This window comes from Monodelphis domestica, chromosome 1 (genome assembly GCF_027887165.1).
Source record: "Monodelphis domestica isolate mMonDom1 chromosome 1, mMonDom1.pri, whole genome shotgun sequence".
Classification (NCBI taxonomy): Eukaryota; Metazoa; Chordata; class Mammalia; order Didelphimorphia; family Didelphidae; genus Monodelphis; species Monodelphis domestica.
Window position 1 is genome coordinate 404,920,779 of NC_077227.1, and position 22,493 is coordinate 404,943,271.

At 36.6% G+C, this 22,493-nt stretch overlaps 1 protein-coding gene across 4 annotated transcripts in view; it reads left to right on the top strand.

The window, feature by feature from the left end:
* The window catches only part of RPN2 (ribophorin II), a 54,971-nt gene that overhangs the window by 2,292 nt on the left and 30,186 nt on the right, over positions 1 to 22,493 (top strand). For all 4 annotated transcript variants that reach the window (XM_007474346.3, XM_007474347.3, XM_001381705.5 and 1 more), the window contains exons 2-9: positions 2,031 to 2,221; positions 6,860 to 6,955; positions 7,550 to 7,725; positions 11,402 to 11,477; positions 13,177 to 13,311; positions 16,612 to 16,788; positions 18,177 to 18,295; positions 20,840 to 20,945. In XM_007474346.3, the coding sequence (XP_007474408.1) occupies positions 2,031 to 2,221; positions 6,860 to 6,955; positions 7,550 to 7,725; positions 11,402 to 11,477; positions 13,177 to 13,311; positions 16,612 to 16,788; positions 18,177 to 18,295; positions 20,840 to 20,945 (1,076 nt within the window). The remainder of the gene's footprint in view (positions 1 to 2,030; positions 2,222 to 6,859; positions 6,956 to 7,549; positions 7,726 to 11,401; positions 11,478 to 13,176; positions 13,312 to 16,611; positions 16,789 to 18,176; positions 18,296 to 20,839; positions 20,946 to 22,493) is intronic.

The following is a 22,493-nucleotide window of genomic DNA, read 5'->3' on the forward strand; positions in this document are numbered from 1 at the left end:
ACTTGTTCATTTGTGAAATGACTAGCACAATATCTTCTACATAGCACATATTCTACAGGTATTTGTTGAATCCATTTTTATTTCATTTAATTTGCTCAGCAAATATTTATTCCGGGCCATCCAAGGGGCAAGACTTAGTGGTAGGTGCTGTGGGGAAAGCAGAGATGAGTAAGGCCTTGATGCCTGCACTTTGGGCACTTATGATCTAGTAATGGGGAGAAGACAAGAATACCAATAACAGAGAGAGAAACAAACAATACTATAGGTGATAATAATTGGTTGGGGAAAGAGGGAGATGGTATTTTCTGGTAGAGAAATTATGGAGGATAGTCTAACAGTTAAGCTAATTCCTGAAGGATCTGTAGAATTTCAAAAGTAATTATACTTTATATCTGTAAACACTTTACACTTCTGATCTTATTTGACTTTTTCCACAACTCCATGTAGTAGGTATTGGTGTAAGTTTTATCCCTGCTTTACAGATAAGGAAAGGGCTCAGGGAGTTTGAGTAACTTCCCTAACATCACAAAGCTAGTAAATCATGGGGCCAGGACTCCAGCCTGCCAGGAGGAGGTGGGGAAGAAGCTGTGGAAAAGGGTATTCCTTTTCCACATTCCACATTCCAGAGGAATCAGCATAAGCAAAGGAACAGAGATGAGGAAGTCAGGCATAATCAAAGAATGGTGCTTAGTGCAAGGTGGATGAACTAGGAATTTTAACAACCAAGGCAAATTGTTTTGGGAGTGGGTTCTAGGACATAACTACTTTTGGAGTAGTTGAAGTAGTCTAGAAATAGGTTGAGAGGCCAAAGTGAAGAGTAGGAGGAGTCAGGGATTGGGAGGAAGAAGGGAAACTGAATAAGATATTCCACTTATTGGGGAGAAGAACCTCCATTTCTGTTCATGGATAACAAGAATCTGGACAGGATGAAGGGAATTTTAAAGGAGAGATGGTTACTGAGTTAGAGTAACAGAGGAAGAATTTGAATGTGGCAGTAGGGAATGAGAGTGTATGCCAAGCCTCCTGAATATGTGATATGTTCAAATAAGAATGGAGCAGCCAGCCTTGGATGGTTGCCAAAGGATGTGCTATCTTTAGAAGAAAACTAGCTTTAATTGAGATGGGAAGATAAGAGAGGAAGAGATCTAGCATGAAAAAAGTTTAACAATGGAGGAGACTTCCATGGGACACAATGGAAAGGGAGGGTGAGAGCTGAACTGGAAGGGAATGGTAACTATTCATGGCAGATAATTAGTAGCTTTAATGTGTTTGTTGATTGAGAGATATTAGGAGAAAGAAGAATTTCACCCAGACAAAAGGTATTTTTGAATCAGAGATCTGAAAGAAACAGGAGGCAAGAATTTACTAGCTGTGGTGCACAGTGAGACCAAGTATAGATTGATCTCAAAGCTGTAATTTAAATGTTGTTCTTATGCCACTTCAGATCCCGACTGAGGCTATGCTTTTTTAGTTGATTCTAATAATTCTCTAGGTGTCTTATATTGCTAAATTCTCCTGTTATGACAGGGGCATTTTTTTGGGGCCTTTTTTCTCCCCCATTGGGAAGGCAGCTTAAGAGTAGGGTGTGATGGCTATGAGACCCTAGTTGTTAGCAGCTCCAGGCCAGGAGGGAGGTGAGAGACCCCTCAGATAAACTTCGTGGTGCCATACTAGTTCCAGCTTCAGGATATATGGAAAAGGAGTTTGTGAGAGATGATGCTGAAAATCTAAGATGGAAACACACTGGAGGACTTTGAATACCAGTCTGGCATTTAAAAGCCCTAAATATTTTTGACCAGAAATTGACATGATCAGAGAGCATTAGGAAAATCTGTGAAAAATTTGGGAAAAGTTACTTCCTTCCCTACAAAAACAGATACTCTCAACACGTTTTCCCATTCTTGTCATCTATAATCATAGTAGTCTAAATGTAAGAAGCTCTTTCTGGGTTACTAGTAACTTTAAATGGCATTGGGATGGGATAAAATTTATTTAATAGTCATTATTAAAATAAACACATTTTCCCCCAGGTTCCAACACCATCTTACTCTTGGCCCTAACAATCACAGTCATCCAGGCCCTAACACCCAGCCATTACCTCACTCAGCGTGATGTTGAACGACTAAAATCTTCTTTGAATCAGCCCTTCTCAAATTTGGAAACTGCTTTCTACTCCATCTTGGGACTCAGCAAACTTGGTGCACAAGTGCCTGATGTAAAGGTGAGGTTAAGACTTTGGTTTTTCTACTAAGTCTTTAGTTCCAAGGCAAAAGAACAATAAGAGCTAGGTCTGTGTTGGTGAACCTATGGTATGTGTGCTGTGGTGTGCCAGAGTGGGCTGTTCCCTTCCCCTTCTCCACACAGACCTGAGGACATTTTATCACCTGTCCCTCTGTCCAGCAGCCCAGTGGGAGCACTTCCTCCCTCCCCTGTCTGGGGTAAGGTGTGGGGCTCACATTTGACATGAGAGTTGCAGTTTGGGCATTTGGTTTCTAAAAAGTTCACTATCACTGGCCTAGGCAGTTGGGGTTCAGTGACTTGCTTAGGGTTATACAGCCAGGAAGTATCTGAGGTCAAATTTGAACCCAGGACCTCCCATCTGCAGATCTGGCGTTCTATCTACTGAGTTACCTAGCTTCCCTGTTTCCTACCAGTTTTTAAAAGTGCCTTCATTGGCATCTCCATTTCTTTCACTGGAGTTTTCTTTTTCCTTTACATAGGACAGCAAGAACCAATTCAGTTCAAATATTTCTTTCAATACAGATTTGTTTTTTGTTTTCAGTATAGTTAAATATTAAATGCCTACTACCTATTTGGTATTATGCACTGTGAGACATGAAAAATATTAGGTGTTATACCTCTAAAAGCTTATAGTATGGTTGGAGAATCAAGACACAAAATGCTAAGACAATTAATATAATAGAAGGCAACATGTGATAATTACCAAATGAGCAGGTAAGTAAATGCTTTTGATTCAGTGTTCTGAGAGAAGGAAGAGAAGTCATAGCAGAACTGGTATAGGAAGGCTTCACAGAAGAGGTGGGATTGGAACTGGCCTTGGAAGGATACATAAGATTCAGAGGTTTTGGAGGGAGAGCATTCCAGTCAAGTGAGATGATGTAAGCAAAGGAAACTTCCACAAACATGTCTGAGGTACAGTAAGTAAATAAATTTGACTGAAATAAAGTTTGTTCCTTGAGACCATAGTCAGTGAAGGTTTTTAGGAACTCTCAAGAGTTTATTGAGTAGGGTGAGGTCTTCTGAATACCTCTTTTCAGAGGGGGTGATCTGAGAGGGTCACTTTTTAAGAAGGTATATTCTATAAAGTAATGATCAATACCGTATATGGTAAATGTCAAGGTCATCCTTGTAGCTTTAAAGCCAACTGAGATCTCATACCATCTGGATACCTTCTGGGATACTGGACACATGTGCATAGCTCCCTTTGGCAAGGATATCTTGCTAGATCATTTCAGAGGATTTTCTTTGTGATTTTTACTCACAATATGATTATTGATGACTGATTCTCATGCCATTCCTCATCATTAATTCTATTATGATTACAACATTATTATTACATGCATAAATTATACATACATAACATATAAAACAATGAATGTATCAATAACTTAACTAAGTTATCTCTTATGCTGTGCCACTTGATTGACCAGATCATAGGAAGGGTAGAGACCTCAACTCAAATTGGGGAAATTCTCATTTTCTTTTTAAACTTAGTCTTAATTTTTATCTCTTTTCACTATGAGGCTCAACCTTGTAGACTTGAAAGAAGTTTTAAAAAACTCCAACAATTTCTTGGCTGTTATTCAACCATAAAAATAATATCATCCTTTTCTAGAAACTATTCCAGCTTTGCTTTGTCAGGCTCTCAATATAAACCTAATCATTAGGGTTTGGGTTTTTTTGTTACAGTTTAAACTTTCTATTTTTTTCTTCTTTGATTAAACCCAGATATAAAACTTAGACTTTTCTAGAACTGGCTTCTACAGTATATACAGACAGGAAGTCGGGGTGCTTCTAGGGGAGGTAGAGTGGATTTAAATAACTTTCCTACTTTTGTACTGGATCCTATTCACCTCACATTTAACCTGAACGTATAGTGAAAATGAAGGCAGGCAGTGTCAACAATAGCACTGTAGTTTGATCATATAGGAAAACACATACAAAATAGATACTATTGGGTTGTTGGCAGGAAGGGTTAGGGCTTGCAGTCAAGAAAGACAACCATCAGGACCCTGTGTCCTCTTTCCCATAACTGCCTTACAATAACTTGAATGAATCAGCAGTAACCAAACAGGTAGACAAAATTTTGACAACAAGGACCCTGTGGAGTTAAAACAACTTAACTTTAAAAAAAATCAACAGACAATAGAAACTTTTCCTGGGGTAGCCTGTGTTTTCTTCACCGGTCTAATAGAACCAGAACCATAAGAGTAGAGGACCTCAGTTATACCCATAGAGTCTGGCAAGGCTCTAACAGTTACAATAAGAATAACAAAATCCCTTTGAGCCAGAAATACAGCAGATCGGGTACAGAGAGTAAAAACTAGTCCAGCCCAAAGTCATCTCTAAGACTGGGGTGATGTCTCCACCAAGGTCCAGCCTTCAACCCATCAGACAAACACATACCATCTGGGAGGATTCCTTCTCAGAAATATGTGGTCGGTTAAGCCATGTAGTCTGAGCCATTGATGTAATACTCAGTCCCTCTAAGAGATTAAATTTCTTACTTAGAGTGAGCCTGAAGAAGAATCATGGAGGGCCAATAGCTGCCATGGCCATGCTCCAAAGCCAGGATATTGTATTCAGAGAACAACTATAGCATTGAATTTTAGCCTCAGAACTATAGGAGAAAACCCACCAATCCTCTGCTAACTAATCAAGGCATACTGTTTTCATGTGTCTACATGAGAGGGACTCATCTAGACAGTGAAAATCTTTCATTCTTTATACTAGTATTCTTAGCACTTGATGGCAAAAACGATAATAGAAAAGAAGAAATGGAAGCAAGAAACGTTAAAAAAGATGAATTTTATAGGGATTTGAGAAATTACTTCTTTGTTCAAGGGAGAGGGAAAATAAAAATATGTATCCAAAATTTTAAACCTACGTGACTTAGAGAATATTGTCAGAAATAAGGAATTTTTTTTTGAAAAACAAGTTTGACTTTAGACATTTTAAATTAAATTTGATGGCAAAATATTGAAATGGAGATTCGGGAGTTGCGGAGGAGAGCAGTCAGCATTCAATATGAAAATGTAGGATATGGGGCAGCTGGGTAGCTCAGTGGATTGAGAGTCAGGCCTAGAGAGGGGAGGTCCTAGGTTCAAATTTGGCCTCAGACACTTCCCAGCTGTGTGACCCAGGGCAAGTCACTTGACCCCCATTGCCTAGCCCTTACCATTCCTCTGCCTTGGAGCCAATACTCCAAGATGGAAGGTAAGGGTTTTTATTTAAAAAAAAAAAGTAGGATTAAGTTGGTTGCATATATACAGGATACTTGTGTTTGGTTCTGGACAAAGAATTGCATGTGCTAGTAAACATTGCCACTATTTTACAAATGGAGTTAGACCTTTCGCCTCAGGCTCTTGACATTCATATTTTATTCATTGTCCTTACGGAATTTATAGGTTGGCTTAAAAAAATAGCCTAAAATTTTTTTTGAGATTTAACTGATTATAATAAAATGTTCTTTCCTGAATTTCATATGCTAAGTATATGAATATGATAAAAGGGAATAGTACCAAGGCCTTAAAGTTATTGAATTTACTGTTTAGGTGGTTGTTTGACTGGATTCATCAAATTGAGGATTATATCCTGTTTACCTCTACTTCATTGTGTGGGGGTCATGTGCCTCATTTTTTTATCTCTTGCTCTTTCAACTGGTGAGAAGATTCCCAAGCAGAATATTGTTTGCTTTTTGAAAATTTGAAAATGCTGCTCCAACAAAAATGTCTACCACAAGAGTTTGAAGTAAATTTATTGAATGATGTTTTTAGCAATATTGCTAGGTAGAAGACTCAGATACAAGAATTAAAATGGAATGACATTGTGGGAGTAAAGAGCCCTATAGAATTCACTCAAAGCACAATGTAAGAAGACTAAGTTCACTGCTTGTCTATCAGTTGACTGGGACTTCAAAGTTTTTTTTGTAAAATCTGTTCTGTGCCCTCCTTCCAGGTTTCTGTTTCTTTTACGACACAATAAGTAACAGTTCAAACTATAGTATCTTAAACTTTGGGAAAAGGACTCAAAAACGTGTACTTGTTTGTGTTGCCATTTACACATAAAAATTGCATTGTATTTCTCCCATTCATCCATTTTATTCTTAATAGCTAGGTGTTATGCTACAGCTTTTCCACAAGATGGAGACAAAGCCTACATTTTTATAGCAAACCTTGTGCATATAAAAATTTGCATGTTGGATTAAGCAATTTGTTTCTTTCTCCCAATGCTTAATTTACAATCTTTTGAAAAAATTTTCCCCTTCTTTTCCACAAGTGGCATTCTTTCTAGATACTTCATTGAGAATGTTAATGGAAATTCAGGATTTTTTTTACTCTTGTTAAATGCTAAGCTATTTTTAAGATTTTTTTTTTAAATAACTGGAATGTATATTATAACTCCACAAACCAAAATATTCAGTGATGTTATCTCTGGGCGAGAGCACCACCTTAATATTTCTAGTTTCATCTTAGTATGGGTCATGGGGGTTAACAACTGTCCTGTTGCATTCGTATATTAGATTTCAATTATAGCGAGAATGTTTTGTATGAGGTACTTGAGATTTTTTCCATCTCTCTTAAAGTCATGACTTAATTTTGATTTTTTTTTTCTCTAGCAAGCCTGTACCTTCATCAAATCCAACCTAGATCCCAACAGTCTTGACTCCCTTTTCTATGCTGCACAGTCTAGCCAGGTCCTTTCAGGGTGTGAGGTAAGTCAGATCGCCTGAATCTAATGTTACAGTCTGTGACCTAGCATGAAAACTTCTTTTGTCATCTTTCGTATTACCGGGAATGGGGGGGGGGGGTTGTTTGGGTTTAGTAAAAGTATCATTGTTTCCTGGAAGTTCTTTTTTATAGCATAGATGAGAGTTCAATTCTGTCTAGTTTTTGCTTTTTTCTTAATATGAAGCTTAATTTTTTTTAATTTTGTCTTTTTTTTTTTTTAGAAAAGTGAATGGCCCTTTTTGTAACAATTTCCCCCCTGCTTTGGGGGGAAATTTTGATTTCTTTTTCTATCCTAGCATTTTTTTCTTGAAACAAAAGGAAAGGATAATATATATGAAAACTCCCTTCTCACCAAATTGCTAGAATGTTTATATTCTTGAAAGCATGAGAACATTGTGCAAAGAAAAATGACTATCCAAACTAGGGATCAGAAATATTAAAACATTGGTGTGGAAGTGCTGGCAAGTTTGATGACTTCCGATCATCACTTTGCATCAGCCGTAGGGAAAAGCCATTAGATTGGCTACTTACCAACACTTGATATGAAATCCTCTGTGTTTTTACTAATTTTTTCACAGATTTCTATTTCAAATGAGACCAAAGATCTGCTCCATGCAGCTGTGAGTGAAGATTCGTCAGTCTCTCAGATCTACCATGCAGTTGGAGCCCTCAATGGTTTTGGCCTCCCTTTGGCATCTCAAGAAGCACTTGGTGCTCTCACTGCCCGTCTTAGTAAGGAGGAAACTGTACTTGCGTGAGTCATTGTTAAGAAGCATTTATTCAGCTCCTGATAACCTTCAATACTGTCACTGTGCTTAGAGAGTTTCTAGACACGTTTTACCTTTTTGGATGAAGAAAAAAACTAAACTAAAGCGTGATTGGGCAGTATGGTGTATGGTATAGAGTCAGGGACATAGAAAAGAAGGAAAATTGAGTCTTAGGAGTAAAGAATAAAAATAAAAGCAAGTATGAAATAATTGTAATTCATATTTCTAGAGCACTTTAAGGTTTTACAAAGTGTTTTCCTCAAAGTAATCCCATGAGCTAGGTGTAAAACAAGTTAACAGTTATCATCTTCATTTTATAGAAGAGCCTCAGAGAGTTAGATCAATTTATCCAAAACCACACAGCCACAAAGTATTAAAACTTGGTTTTGAACCCAGGTTTCCTACTTTAGGACCAGTATTCTTTCTAATATCACATTGCCTCTCTGATTGCTGTAGAAGTTAGTTCTTTGTCTAAAATGGCTGTAGTGGGGACATGTCAAAAAGAAATAAGGCAAGGTTATAGGAATTCTTCAAAAGAGAGAAAAATGGTTAGCGGTGAGGGTCAGGTGAGAAAGAAAGGCTGAAGTGAGAGAGGGGTTTCCTATACCAAATAGGCTACTACCTTGGGGGGTGGGGGTGGGAGAGTATCTTCAGTAGTAGTGGGATGTATGTTTAAAGGGGATTGAATTGTTTAGTATTAATTTATTTAATGCTCTCAAAAGGGAAGGATATTGGTGGCTGGGGAGTAAGTATTTAAGGCTTATGATAAAGCTGCCACCCTGTGGCTAAGCAGATTTATTTTCATTCTTGAACTTCCTTTGAGAACTTTACCAGCATGATATGTTCTTAAGAAGAGGGAAATCATATTTTAATTGGAAAATCCTTTTCTCTCACCTTTTCTAATTTTTCCCTAGTTTTGCATCTATTCCTGGCAAACACTAGGATCTTAGTCATGTTTAAAATTCAGTTTTGTTTTCCAACTGCACTGTAACAGTGATCCTTAAGGACCATACTTCACATGAACTCTCATGCTTTTTTTTTTTAACCCTTAACTTCCATCTTAGAATCAATACTTTGTATTGGTTCCGAGGCAGAAGTGGTAAGGGTTAATGGGAATAAAGTAACTTGCCCAGGGTCACACAGGTAGTATGTGTCTGTGGCCAAATTTGAACCCAGGATCTCCTATCTCCAGACCTGGCTCTCAAATCTACTGAACCACTTCCTTGTTTTATAATACAACATTTCAGAGAAATAAGTTTTTCAGGGAGTAGGTTGGAATTGCTCTGAAGTTAATAGACATCATCGTACACAGAAAATATCTATTTTGCATTCTCTAGCATATTGATTTTATAAATGGTGATTGAGCCCTAGGCCAGACTGTACCATCTCCAATCACTGATGAACTGAAAACAGTAAGCTCACTCAACCACCAGATGGCCAGTTTTCCTGTTTCATCCAGAGAAATACCATTTAGATTTTTCAATGTTTATGCCTTCTCAGAGTAGACAAATGGACATTTAGAGGTAGGTTGTCTTAGGGAACATCTAATCCAAATTTTTTATTTTATAGAAGAGAAAACTGAGGTTCATGAAGATTATAACCTAATTGCCCAAATGAATGACAGAACCAAGATTAGGACCATGTCTCCTGTCAGTGTAATCCATTGGGTTGCTTCACAAAGGCAATAAATATTTATTGAGTTCATACTCTGGGCATAGCATCATGCTTGGATTTATGTGGCATTGAAAAATAGAAGACACAGTCAGTTTGCAGTCTAATTAAAGATGCTTGACATACATGTGAAAACTTAAACAACATACTAGAGAGGTCTTAAGATACTATGCCATTAAGACTCAATGCTGTGAATTCAGGGGAAAGAGAAGTTACTGTGATTTGGGGGTCATTTACAGTTATCCAAATTTGGGGGGAGTTCTCTATCTCTTCCATAGAAGGTTTTCTAACTAGTGATCTGTGTGAATATTGTTACCAAGAATAGAATTTTATATATTACAAAATATGTACTATTATATATAATAAATTTATAACTTGCCTTTAGCCTGTTCACCACTTTATCCTTTCTAGCATATTCTGAGGGCAAAGGGGAAAGACAACAAGTTTAAATATAACCTTCATATGCTCTTCTCATAGATAGCTCTGATAAGAATTATTAGAAGAAAAGTTTGCATTGTCTGCAGTTTGTTAGCACATGCTCTGGCTCTCCATTTCACTTGGATAATTGAAGATGAACTGGAGGGATTGAATCTAACATTAGATACATGATTTCATTGGTTTGACTGCTTAAATTCAGTCAGTCAGCAAGCATTTATTGTACCTGCTATGTGTAGGCAATGGGGTCACAAGTTTAAAAGTGTAGAGCCCCTGATTTCAGGAGACTTACATTCTGCATTATAAGTAATACAAGATAAAGTAAATAGAAGATAAGTAAATACAAGAAATATGCAAAATAAATACAAAGTGATTTGACAGGGAAGCTGCTAACAACTAGGGGAACTGAAAAAAGGTCCCTTGCAGGAACTGGCACTTTCATATACCTATGAGGAGCTAGTTCCAAGAGAAAAAGGTGAGGAGAGAAGGCATTCCAGGCCAAAAAGACAGCCTGAACAAAGAGGCAGGGGTAAGTGTGATCAGCCTAGAAAGAGCCTGGAACTAGGTTGTGATATTCTTTAAATGCCAAATAGAAGAGTTCATACTTTATACTATGAAGGTGGTTGAGAGCCCCTGATGCTTCTTGAGCAAGAGTGATGTGGTCAGAGCTGCACTTGCCATCTAAATTCTTCCTAGAGAATCCACCTAATGGCCTGGAAGATTTAAGTACACTATTGGAAAGGAAGTGGAAGATAAAGTGCTCTTCAGTTTTTACTCTTTTTTTCCAAATACCTCCAGATATTTTATATTCCCTTTGGCTACATATAACTAGTAGCTCCTTTGGTATCAGAAAATACCTCTGGGTTTGGGATCATCCAAATGGCATTGTCTTTGTTTGACTGTTTAGGAGACTCGGGCACCAAGAAGTGAAGCCACTATTATATGAGTCCATCTGTGATGAGCTCTCCTGTCTCCTGCTTCCTTTTGGTGCCATTTCTACTGCCCTTATGGCTTGTTCTGCTTAATCACAGAGTGGAACAGATGGAGATAGTGACACCAAATATATCTAAAGTAGAGGACTATCACTGACTACAGTCAGGAAAGGGAAAGAGTGCAAGGGTAGCAGGCATCAGAAAAACAATTTGTTAGTTTGCATTTTGGATGAATGATTTTGAAAATATTTACCTAGGATTATCTAAAATATAACAGATGTTGAAACTAGACTTCTCACATGGAGAAACAATGTGATTTACTGGAAATAGCACTGAACTAGGGTCAAGAAACTGGAGTTCTGGTCCTGACTCTCATCATGAACCAACTAGCTATGTGACCATCCCCTCTCTGAGTCTTAGTTTCCTTATTTAATTGTACCATTTGGTCTCTGGGTCTCCTTCAGTATTTTGTGATTATGAACTAAATACTAGCTTTTGTTTTCTAATTAGATTCACAACTACTATTTGGCCTTTGTCTAGAAAAATTGTTTCTAGCAAAAATATAAGTATATATAAAAATAGACTTGCTCACTCCAGATTTGTCTTTTTTTTTTCATTCTTACAGAACTATTCAAGCTTTACAGACAGCATCATACTTATCTCAGCAAGCTGATCTAAGAGGCATTGTAGAGGAGATTGAGGTAAGAAATTAGCATTCCATCTGAAATAAAGGGCTAATCCTGTTGAAAATTCTCCAGATAGCCAGCCTAGTATAAAGAATTATTTGGTTTAGACATTTATTTTATTACCCTCTGCTACTTTTTTTTTAATCCTTACTTTCCATCTTAGAAGCAATACTATGTATTGGTTCCAAGGCAGAAGAGTAGTGAAAACTAGGCAGTGAGGGTTGCCTCAGGGTTAAACAGCTAGAAAGTGTCTAAGGCCAGATTTGACCTGGGGGCCTCCCATTTCTAGTCCCAATTCTCAATCTGCTGAACCACCTAGATGCCCCCTCAATATTCAATAACATTTATGCAGTACTTCCTGTGTACAAGGCACTACTAGGTGCTGGGGACACAAAGACAAAAACTAAACAATTTCTGCCCATAAGTTTGCATTCTACTGGGCAGAGACAGAAAACACATGTGTGAGAGAAAAATCTCCCTAGCTCCTTATGAAGATTAGTTTTTAATGTTAGTAGTAGTCTTGAGATAATCATAATTGTAATTCTAAGATAGCATAAGTCATGATTTTAGCAGGCTTTGGTGAATATTCTGGTATAAGTATTAAGGTTTTTGATTAAGGGAATAACTGCTTTTGCAAGGCCTTAGTACCAACCCCACCCTTCAATGTTGCTATATCAGGCACCCTAACTTGTGATCCATTTTAGGTCAGGAAGCCTGACCTTTAGTTCAGAACCTGGTACCAGTCATCTCCACCTAGCCCAGGCATCACTGCTTCCCCCTTTCCATCAAGTGATTCTTAAGTCATGGTCAAAAGATTTCTTTCATAAAATAAGGGGTGCTTCCTAGATCTAATTTATTAACCAATGAATATGGCTTCTGGGTGTCTCTATTCTTTGAGGGGTATGACTATTTTGTACTATTTTTGTACTGGTAGAAAAGTTGTCTAATTTTTTGGAGTATAAAGGAAGGTCCCTCACAGTGCTTGGGGTCATCTGGTCATGACCAGGGGCCCGGCTTTGTTATGGGATCAACCCTCCCATAATAAACTTCTTTCTTTATGGCTTAGATATTTTGCTTATCATTTGTGGACCTGTGGTTAGAAAAAAATAACACCTGGAATAGAAGAAAAACCAGTGGCGGTGGATCTGGGTTCAAATTCTGTTTATGCCACTGCCTCTGTGACAATAGTAACTTCTCTGGCCTCAGTTTCTTAATTTGTAAAATGAGGGAACTGGGCTAGATTACCTCCTAAACTCCTTTCTGTATTTAATCTGTCATCCCAAGGAAATATGAGTTAGTTTGAGAAAGAAAGGGATACTAACAAATGAGGGGATCAAGCCATCAATGTTGAGCCTTGGGAGAAGTTAGAGGAGAGAGAAGGAAAGCACTTTGGTTATGAGGATATCTTTGCAAAAGCCTGGGCATGAACGCAAGAGAGATTGCCTCTCGCAGTTTCCTGATGCTGCTTTTAAGATGTGCCTTGCAGTGAAGAGTGGGGACTGCCTTTATTAACAGATAGATGTCATATGATCTTATGATTGCTTTCTTTTTTAAGGAGCACACTACTTACCAGAAACTTTCTCTGAGAATCCTTAGAATTAAATATGCCAATCCCATAGTTGTACCAGAATGATGATAAAGCATTTCTGTTTTCATTACACAGATAGTTTCTCTGTTTTTATTTGACTTGTATTTTGATTGTGTCTTATGGCAGGACCTCGTTGCTCGTTTAGATGACCTGGGTGGAGTGTATCTGCAGTTTGAAGAAGGCTTAGAGCCCACAGCATTATTCGTTGCTGCTACCTACCAGCTCTCAGACCATGTGGGAACAGAGCCACCCTTTAAGGAGGTATTAATTAGATAGTTAATAGTGTATAGACAAAGAATCTTTTATCTACTGGAGCTAGGTAGACTTTTTACAAATAAAGGTTAACTAGCTAGTAGAAAAACGTGGTTACTTCAAGCACATGTTAGTAATCTAATACATGTATTCATTTGAACTCTTGTCAGAATTGTGAAGTAGATGAAGTTCATACTTGCTTATCTTCTTCATTTCCCCTATCCCTACTTAATTCATATCACTCTGTGATCTTCCTTTTGCTCTCCTCCATGGAACTTTCTCATGCTTCAGAATTACTTCTCTTTCCTGGTAAAATTCCCTTTCCCGTGATTTGGATATGAGTTAGCTGTTAGAAGACAATCTGGTTAAAATAATTCCTGATAATCATACAATTCTTTAGTTACATGGGATTTCAGATGTCATTTAGTATAACCATTACAAAAAGCATGAATCTCTAATGCAGGGGTCCCCAAACTATAGCCCACAGGCCACATGCTGCCCCCTAAGGCCATGTATCTGGCCCCCACTGCACTTGTGGAAGGGGCACCTCTTTCATTGGTGAGAGGAGCACTGTATGTGGTGGCACCACAAAGCGTGGTGTCACCTACAGTACTACTTCTGGTGACATAATCTTTTGTGTGGCGCTTAGAAGGAGGTGCCATGCAAAGGATTATCTGGCTGCACAATGGACAACGTCAGCATGGGGATTCTGCACTGTATATATTGCTGCCTGGTTAAGGTTAGGTTAGATTTTTATAATCCGGCCCTCCAATGGTCTGAGGGACAGTGAACTGGCCCTCTGTATAAAAAGTTTGGGGACTCCTGCTCTAATGCAATGTTCTAGTGAAGTCAGCCCCTACTTGGACATATCCATTAAGGAGAAAAACTATATCACAAAGTTATTGTCATGCAGTTGTAATTTTTACATATTTCTTCCTTATCCTGACCTCAAATTTGCATTAGTCCTAGTTTTGATTTCTGGAGCCACTCAAAATAAGTGCAGAAGTTTTTCTATATGACAGCCTATTAAGTAGTTAAGATAAAAACCAAACATTATTTGTAGACATATTTCATATGAGTTTATCCATTTCCCTGTCCTCAGTCTTGCCCCCTTCCTATCATCACCTCATAGATTCTTTTCATAGGTCTTTTCTCCTTGCTATATAAATCAAATTCTTCCCACAGATTCTTGTATGATATAATTTTTTTTTTTATCTCATGTATTCTAGCTTGCCATTGTTCCTCTTAAAGTTTCTCTAAATGACAGATGGTCTTAATCCTACTGGGGGCGGGATGGGGTGGTATGTTTCATTTTTTAAAAAGGACATTATAATTTAGATGCTTCTTATCATTGGTAGACAATATTTAGGAGATACTTTTGAGCTGGGCTGCCCTTGTGCTTCTTGCCTATTTTAGTTTGTCTCCTCCCTCAGGGCAAGAATCTATAACCAGCCTCACCTTTGAAAGCTTGCCAACCTCTGCCTTAGAGTATTTGTAAAAGTAAGCTTCTGTTGTTCAGTGTTTTGGATGAGGGAATTGAATTAAATAATGAAACTTCCTGTTGTGATGCATTGTTAAACATTGGGATTTTCTCTGGAGATTTTTTAGGAAATAGTAAACAATAAGATATCCAGGATATTTGGATCGTAGCCCTACTAGTAAAATTTCTCCACATTGCTTCCAGTTTGAGGCTTCTGCCTTATGTCATAATGGTTTCATTTATATGGGGCTTTCCCCCTCCTGAAAAAATTAATAAGCTAAAGTATCCATCCTCTTTAAAGATTTAAAAAAAATTTTTTTTCTATGAGTATTAATGGAGGAAAATATGCTTCTGTGATGGAGGTAATTCAGAATACTTAATACTGGCTGGGATGGAAAAAAAAGAATGAATTGAAGATAGCCTATGTATTAGATCTGCAATAATTCAACTTTTACTTCTTGGTTTTTCCAAAACAGGTGTATAACTAGAGGAATCAATCCTGTCATTACTTTGTATAGGGCAACTTTAGTGAAGTCATAGACTTTAAGGTGTCACTGGGCAAGTACTACAAAAATATAATTGGTAAAATTCAGATCATGGTTTAATGTTGACTGAATTTCACTCTTAGGAACAAAAGGCTTTTGTTAGTGAGGTGTGCGTGTATGTTACAGTTCACTGGAAGGGAATAAATTTATTCTTAAGCAGGCCAGCTCCATAATTTTTATAAATATCTTTCGTAAGCTTCTTTTTGAAAATCATTTCCAGGAATGTTTTTTTGTTGTTGGTAGGCTTACATATTATTTCTTTAAATTTTTTTTATTTGACTTTATTTTCTCCCAATTACATGTAAAAGCCTTTTCTAACATTTATAAAAAGAATTTGAGTCTCAAATTCTCTTCCTCCCCGCCCTTCTACCAGCTAAGATGGTAAGCAATCTGGCATTGATTTTACATTTCATATTTGTTCTAATTGATAACATTTTGGGTTTCTTTCCAATATAAATCTCTAGTTTCCAAAGTTCTTTTAAACAAAAATTTAACCCTAGTTCATCTTAAAAGGATGGAATGGGAAGAAAGATAGGAGAAATAGGAATTGATAGGATAAATATTTAGTAAGCAATACATTTCATTGTAAATGGTACTACTGTGCATGATAACTCAAGTCAACAAGCATTTGTTAAGCATCTCCTATATGTCTGATTCTATACTGAGCACTGGGGATACCAAGAAAGGCCAAAACAGTCCCTGCTCATAGTCTAATGGAGGAAATAATATGCAAACAAGTATGTGTAAGGCTAAATTGGAGTTAATTTTAGAAGGAAAGCACTAGCATTGAGGGAGACCAAGAATGACTTTTGTAGAAGGCTAGATTTTAGCTAAAACTTGAAAGGAAGCCATGAAAGTGGAGAGGAGGAGGGAAAGAATTTCAGGCATGGAGAACAGGCATTTTATCAATCATATGTTTATACATAGATATGTTTAATTTTAGGGAGTCGGTTTCAAAGCGTTTAATAAGTAGATCCACATCACTAGCACAAATTAAATCCCATGTCATCACAGTAAAAATTTGCAGAAATATTTCAGTTTGTACATGATAGAAATAGGACCAAAGCCATCATACATAGATCTAGAATTTCTACTTTTTTCCCTACATTTATAAATTTCAGTTTATGAACAAAAGACTTTTATGCTACTACCTAGAAATTCGAAAAGTGACTTTAAAAGGAGTTGACCTAATCCTCCTTTGAAGCTGACAAAAACAAAGGAAGTATATTTCAGATATTCTTTCTTTCCTACTGATTATCTTGGGATGTTCTCCTTTTCCTTCAGGATCAAGTTATCCAGCTGGTAAATGCAGTTTTCAGCAAAAAGAACTTTAACTCTCTCTCTGAAGCCTTCAGTGTTGCTGCTGCTGCTGCTGCATTTTCTCAAAATCGCTATCATCTGCCTCTTGTCATTGTTGCTGAGGGTTCAGCTTCAGTGTCTCACCAGCAGCCTGTTCTCCGGGTATGATTTCCACAAATTTATTTAGAGTCCACATTGAGTTTTATTTCAGTAGCACATTCTTAGATTATTTTATAAAAACTACCTCATGAAGGCATACATATTATTTAGGACCACTCATTTCATTAAGGACAGACATGATGCCTTGACTTGCTTTCTCTACAGAACTGCTTAATCTTTGTAGTTAAGGTTGAGTTTCAAAGGATGTTAAAAAAGAATTGTGTAAGTTAAGCATTTATACATTTCATTTCTATGTCCATGATAGCCCAAGAAGTTTCCATCTATAAGAATACACTCTTCAAAAGCAGAAGGAAATGCTAGGGAGAATATAGACTAGCAGGGCAGTTTTTTACTGCCATGTTAAATTTACTGTGTACTTTGAAAATGTGTATGCTATCAAAGTTCATGGTTTCATATATATGGTTTATGTATTGAAATGTTCATGATTGATATTCAGTCATAATTTTTTTTAATTTTAAGAGGAAAAAATGTATTTTCCAACAACTATTGTAAAATATTCTACTTTGAAATTTTATTCCGAGGTTAATTCTTATATGAATTCAGAATTTATTGGAGCTAAAATAATTGGGTCCTTTTCATTCAGGGTAGTAAGGGTATTCTGGTCATTTTCCCCTTCCATATCCATTGCATAACCTCAGTTTTCATTCACGAAGAGATCCTGCAGCATTCTATCATTGAATAATCCTAAAAGTTAACTTTGCCAGGTAGAAATTGTGACAGTTGGTTCCATGGATCTAGCACTAGGTCTGGAATCAGGAAGTTTTCATTTCAAATATAATCTTAGATACTAGCTCTGCTATTCTAGAGAAGTCATTTAGCTTCTGCCTTAGTTTATCAGAGTAAAAAATTCTGTCTTCTGGTCCTTGCTCTGCCATCTGTTGGATGTCTTTTGACAGATCATTAGGTCTCATTTCTCACATCTATATGATGAAGGGGTTGAACTATGTGGTCTCAAAGGTTCCTTCCAGTTCCAAAATCCTGTGATCCAGTTCACTTTTTATTATAAAATTTTATCATCCAGGCCAAATTGATTATATTTTATTTCTGATATCTACCTATAGTCAAGATTTTTTTCAAGTAAATTTACCTAAATAGATCTCTCCTATAATTATTTGGAAGAGGAAAAGGGAAAAATTTTTATTGAATATTGGCTGTGTGCCAGGCACTATACCAGGTTCTTTACAAATATTATCTCATAGATCCTCACAACAACCTTATGATCCCCATTTTTTAGTTGAGGAAACTGGGGCAGACAGGTTAATTAAATGACTTGCCCAGTATCACACAACTAGTATGAATGAGCAATAAAAAGCAATCATTTTTTATTAGTTCATTTTCTTTACTACTACATAAAATTTTGTATTTTCCAGTTGCAAGTTTCTAATGTTATGTCACAGCCACTGGCTCAGGCTTCTGTCATGCTAGAACGTGCTAAATCTTCTTCTACTAAAAATACAGTCCTACAGCAGACTGCATTCACTCCTTCAGGGTAAGTCTCCAGACCATTCTGCTGGCCTTTTAGCACATCTTTAAAAAGGGGAGAGTGGGGGCGAATTTAATTTAATTCTGTCATTTATTGTTGAGCATCCATTGTGTGCAGCGTTTGATAATGAGCACTAGGCACATAAAAGTCTAAGACATGATCTCAGCTTTTAAGAATCCTATAGTCTACTAGACCTAAGATATTTGCATAATAATTACAATAGAAAATAGTGATAGAATATGAGGGAAATAAAAAATACTTTAGTCCTTACCATATAAGTGCTTTAGATTTGTTCATTATATTAGTTTCTTTTCTGAGAGTTTAGGGAATGGGGGATGATTCAGGGAGAAGAGGGCATTTTATATTTTATTTTATTGGTGTGCTTACCTTTAATAATAGCTGGAAGTCACATTTAGCTAAAGGCAGAGGTGCTCACTGATGTACTAAGAACAATAGCTATAAGCCCTTCTCTAAACCTAGGATACATTCTCCCACAAATACACAAAGCTTCAGTGGGAAGAATATACATAAAACTCATTGATAGTGAAATACATACACAGTGAAAACATGCTGACAGTTCTTCAGGGTCTTAATATCCTTTCCCTTCTGTTGGCATCACACTGCTTCCTTTGCCTACAAACTGCTCATTCTACTGGGCAGATAAGTCATCTCAATTTGTCAGGCCTGCTCTTTCCATAGCTTCCTGGTTGGCAGGACTAACTTGAGGATAGGGCATTTTTTAGTACGATATTGAAGAATGCAAAAGATTTCAATGACTGATATTTTCTTCCATTACATGTGTACATTTTACATCTATCTGATGAATATGCTGTTCCGTCTTAGATTCTAAGCTACTTGGGATGTGGTATGTATTGTAGGACAAAAACTCTTAAGTCTGGTAATGATAAATAGCTGAGTATTGCAGTCCATGGAGAGAGAAGAATCTGAGCAAAAACTTGGGAGGTGGAGAATTGCTGTGGTTAATGAACATAGCCATTTTACTAATAAATAAAATTTTATTAATAAAATATAATACATAAAATAAATTTTATTAATATGATCATAAAACCAAATCCAGGCTTATTTTTGGCTATAGAAATTCTTTGAATAAGCCTTCATTCTGACTTATTTTCATCCTTGGTTTATAAGTAGAAATCTTGGGCTTTATTATTTTTTTTTAATTTTCTTACAAAATTAAAAATATTTATCATAGTATTTAGAGCTGGGAGGGATCTCTAGTTCAAACCTTTCATTTTGCAGATGATGTAACCAAGGCCTAAAGTGTTTAAATTACTTGACCAATATCACATAGGAAATAAGTGGCAAAACTAGAATTTGAATCCAGGTCCTTTAACTCCAAATCCAGATTTCTCTCTGCTACACTACATTGCCTTCCAATGCTAGTTTCATTTACATTTGGCCACATTGTTCTAATAGCTTTTAAAACCCTAATCTTAGGCAGCTGTGTGGCTCAGTGGATTGAGAACCAGGCTCAGAGATGGGAGGTCCTGGGTTCAAACCTGGCCTCAAGATACTTCCTAGCTGTGTGACCTTGGGCAGGTCACGTAACCCCCATTGCCTAGCCCTTTTAACTCTTCTGCTTTGGAACGCAATATTGATTCTAAGATAGAAGGTAGGGGTTTAAAAAAAAGTTAAACTTGCCTACCTCCACAGGAAAAACATCAGACTATGACACACATGATACAATTGGCTGAACAAAGAAAAAACCCTAACCAGCTTTATCATTATCAGATTTGTGCCTTTGCATTATGTTAAGTACCATGCAGTCATTCCCCACATCCTGAGGAGTTTAGAATCTAAGATGAAGTTTAAGTGTATTCATTAGACAGACATTAAATGTGCATAGGTAACAGAAAACACATTAAACAAATAGACCGATTTGAAAGACAAATTGATTTGTATATAGGAAAAGTACATAGCCTGTCCCCAAAAGTAAAGAGGCTCACAGGAGTTACATGTTTTGATAGATTCAGGAATTGGTTTTTGTTTTTTTTTACATAGTCATGGAAGTAAACTTTTTAAGAATGTTATGAAAAAAGAAATTATGTTTCACAAGCTAGGGGCATAGTGTATTCCAGATAGAGTGTAACCTGGAAGATTTGGAAAAAGCAAATTTGAGAAGAATAGAGGAGATGGGATAGAAAGTAGTTAAAAGAAGTGAGATTAACTTGGGTTGCCCAAAAATCAGAGTAAGGCCCTCATTCTGCTTATTAAAATTCTTGACTATTGTATGAAGAAATATAAGGTAGTAGAAAGAACGAGGGACTCAAAATCAGAAGGTTTAGTGGTATCTCTGGCTCTACTGCTTTCTATGGAAAGTAATTTAGTCTCTCTCTAAACCTAAATTTCCTCTTCTGTATAATTGAGGTAAAAATCTATTTTGTTCACCTTATTATAGACTTTTTGAGGGGATTAAGAAATAATTATAAAGCATTTTAAAATTGTAAATAACCAAGCCAGGTTTATAAGTTATTATTAATGACCCTCTTAAATAAAGCCTTAATAACAACCATGCTCCAATTCACACAGAGATCATTTTGATCTAAACTTCATGAATGCCAAGCCTGCCAGTGGCTACTATGACTTCTCTATCAACATTGAAGGTGATAGCCGTTACATTGCAAATGTTGTGGAGGTAGGTCCTTTTCTTGTCATCTCTGTTGCCATGCAGTGTTGGAAACAATGTGTAAGCAGGAATAAATCATTTTTCATCTAGGCAATTTGACTGCATCCTTTGACCAAGCTAAAACTAGCCTATTAAAGAAAATTAAATATTTGGACTGTCATTTGGCAGTCTGTGCCATTGTTGTTTTATGTAAAAGAATTGAGTGGTATGTCTTTTACAGATGTTGTGGGTGCTTCAGTTAAGGGGTGAGGTGGGGGGAGGGGGGGAAAAGAATATGATTCTTGTAACCAAGGAATAATGTTCTAAATTGATTCATTAAATAAAAATTTCCAAATAAAAATAAATAAATTTTTTAAAAAGGGGGGGAAAGTGTTGTGGGTGAAGGGGCCTTTTTATATCAGATTATATGCTTGTTGTTAGCTAAACAAGGAAAGTACTAAATGATATGATAGACATTGAGAATTTGCATATAACAAGCAACTTATAGTCTTTTATGATGAAAATATGTTAGACTCTTATTTAGAGCTATAAAAGCAAAAATTATCTCATTTATCTGGTGATATTGGGTAATGAACTGTCCTCTATACATTATGTGAATGGGAGTAGAGGTTGATTTCATTTTATTTTTTTGGTCAACTTTTCATTTAACAATCCATCCTTTTGCAAGGATATATGAAGGGAAAAAATTTTTAAGGTTTATTTTTGAAATTTTTAATTTGTTTCAGTTCCAAATTCTTATTTTCTCCCCCCAGATCTGCCTCTTTCCCCTTTCCATTGAAAAGGAAAGAAATACCATACCTATTATACCTATGAAGTCATGCAAAGCGTATTTCACCATTAGCCATGTTTGGGGGTGGGGGGGTTATCAGGAAAAAATTAAGAAAGTGAAAAAATATGCTTTGATCTGTGGTCAGAATTCATCAGTTATCTCTGGAATTGGATAGTATTTTTATCATGAGTCTTTTGATGTTGTGGCAAATCATTGCATTTTATAGTTGGTTATTATTAAAATATTGGTGTCAGTGTTTGATGATCCCCTAGTTTTGCTTACTTAATTTTGCTGTCAGCTCATTTAAGTCTTCATAGGTACTTCTGAAATCATCCCTTGTTGTTTTCTTACAGCACAGTAGCATTCCATCACTATCACATATCACATATCACAGCTTGTTCAGCCATTCCCCGATGGATAGACATCCCTCAGTTTTCAATTCTTTGCCACCAAAAAAAGAGCTACTATAAATATTTTTGTACATATGGCTCCTTTTTCTTTGAAATTTTTGCACTAATACTGGTCAGAAGGTTATACACAGTTTTATCATCCTTTAGGCATAGTTTCAGTCGTTCTCCAGAAAAGTTGGACTAGTTCACAGTGAGTCAGTCTGCCTGTTTTTCCATATCCCATCCAGCATTTGTCATTGTCCTTTTCTGTCATCTTAGCTGATGAAGTGGTACCTAAGGATTGTTTTATTTTGCATTTCTCTAATTATTAATGATTTTAGAGCATTTTTCCACTTTATTATTGATAGCTTTGATTTCTTGCTCTGAAAAAACTTGTTC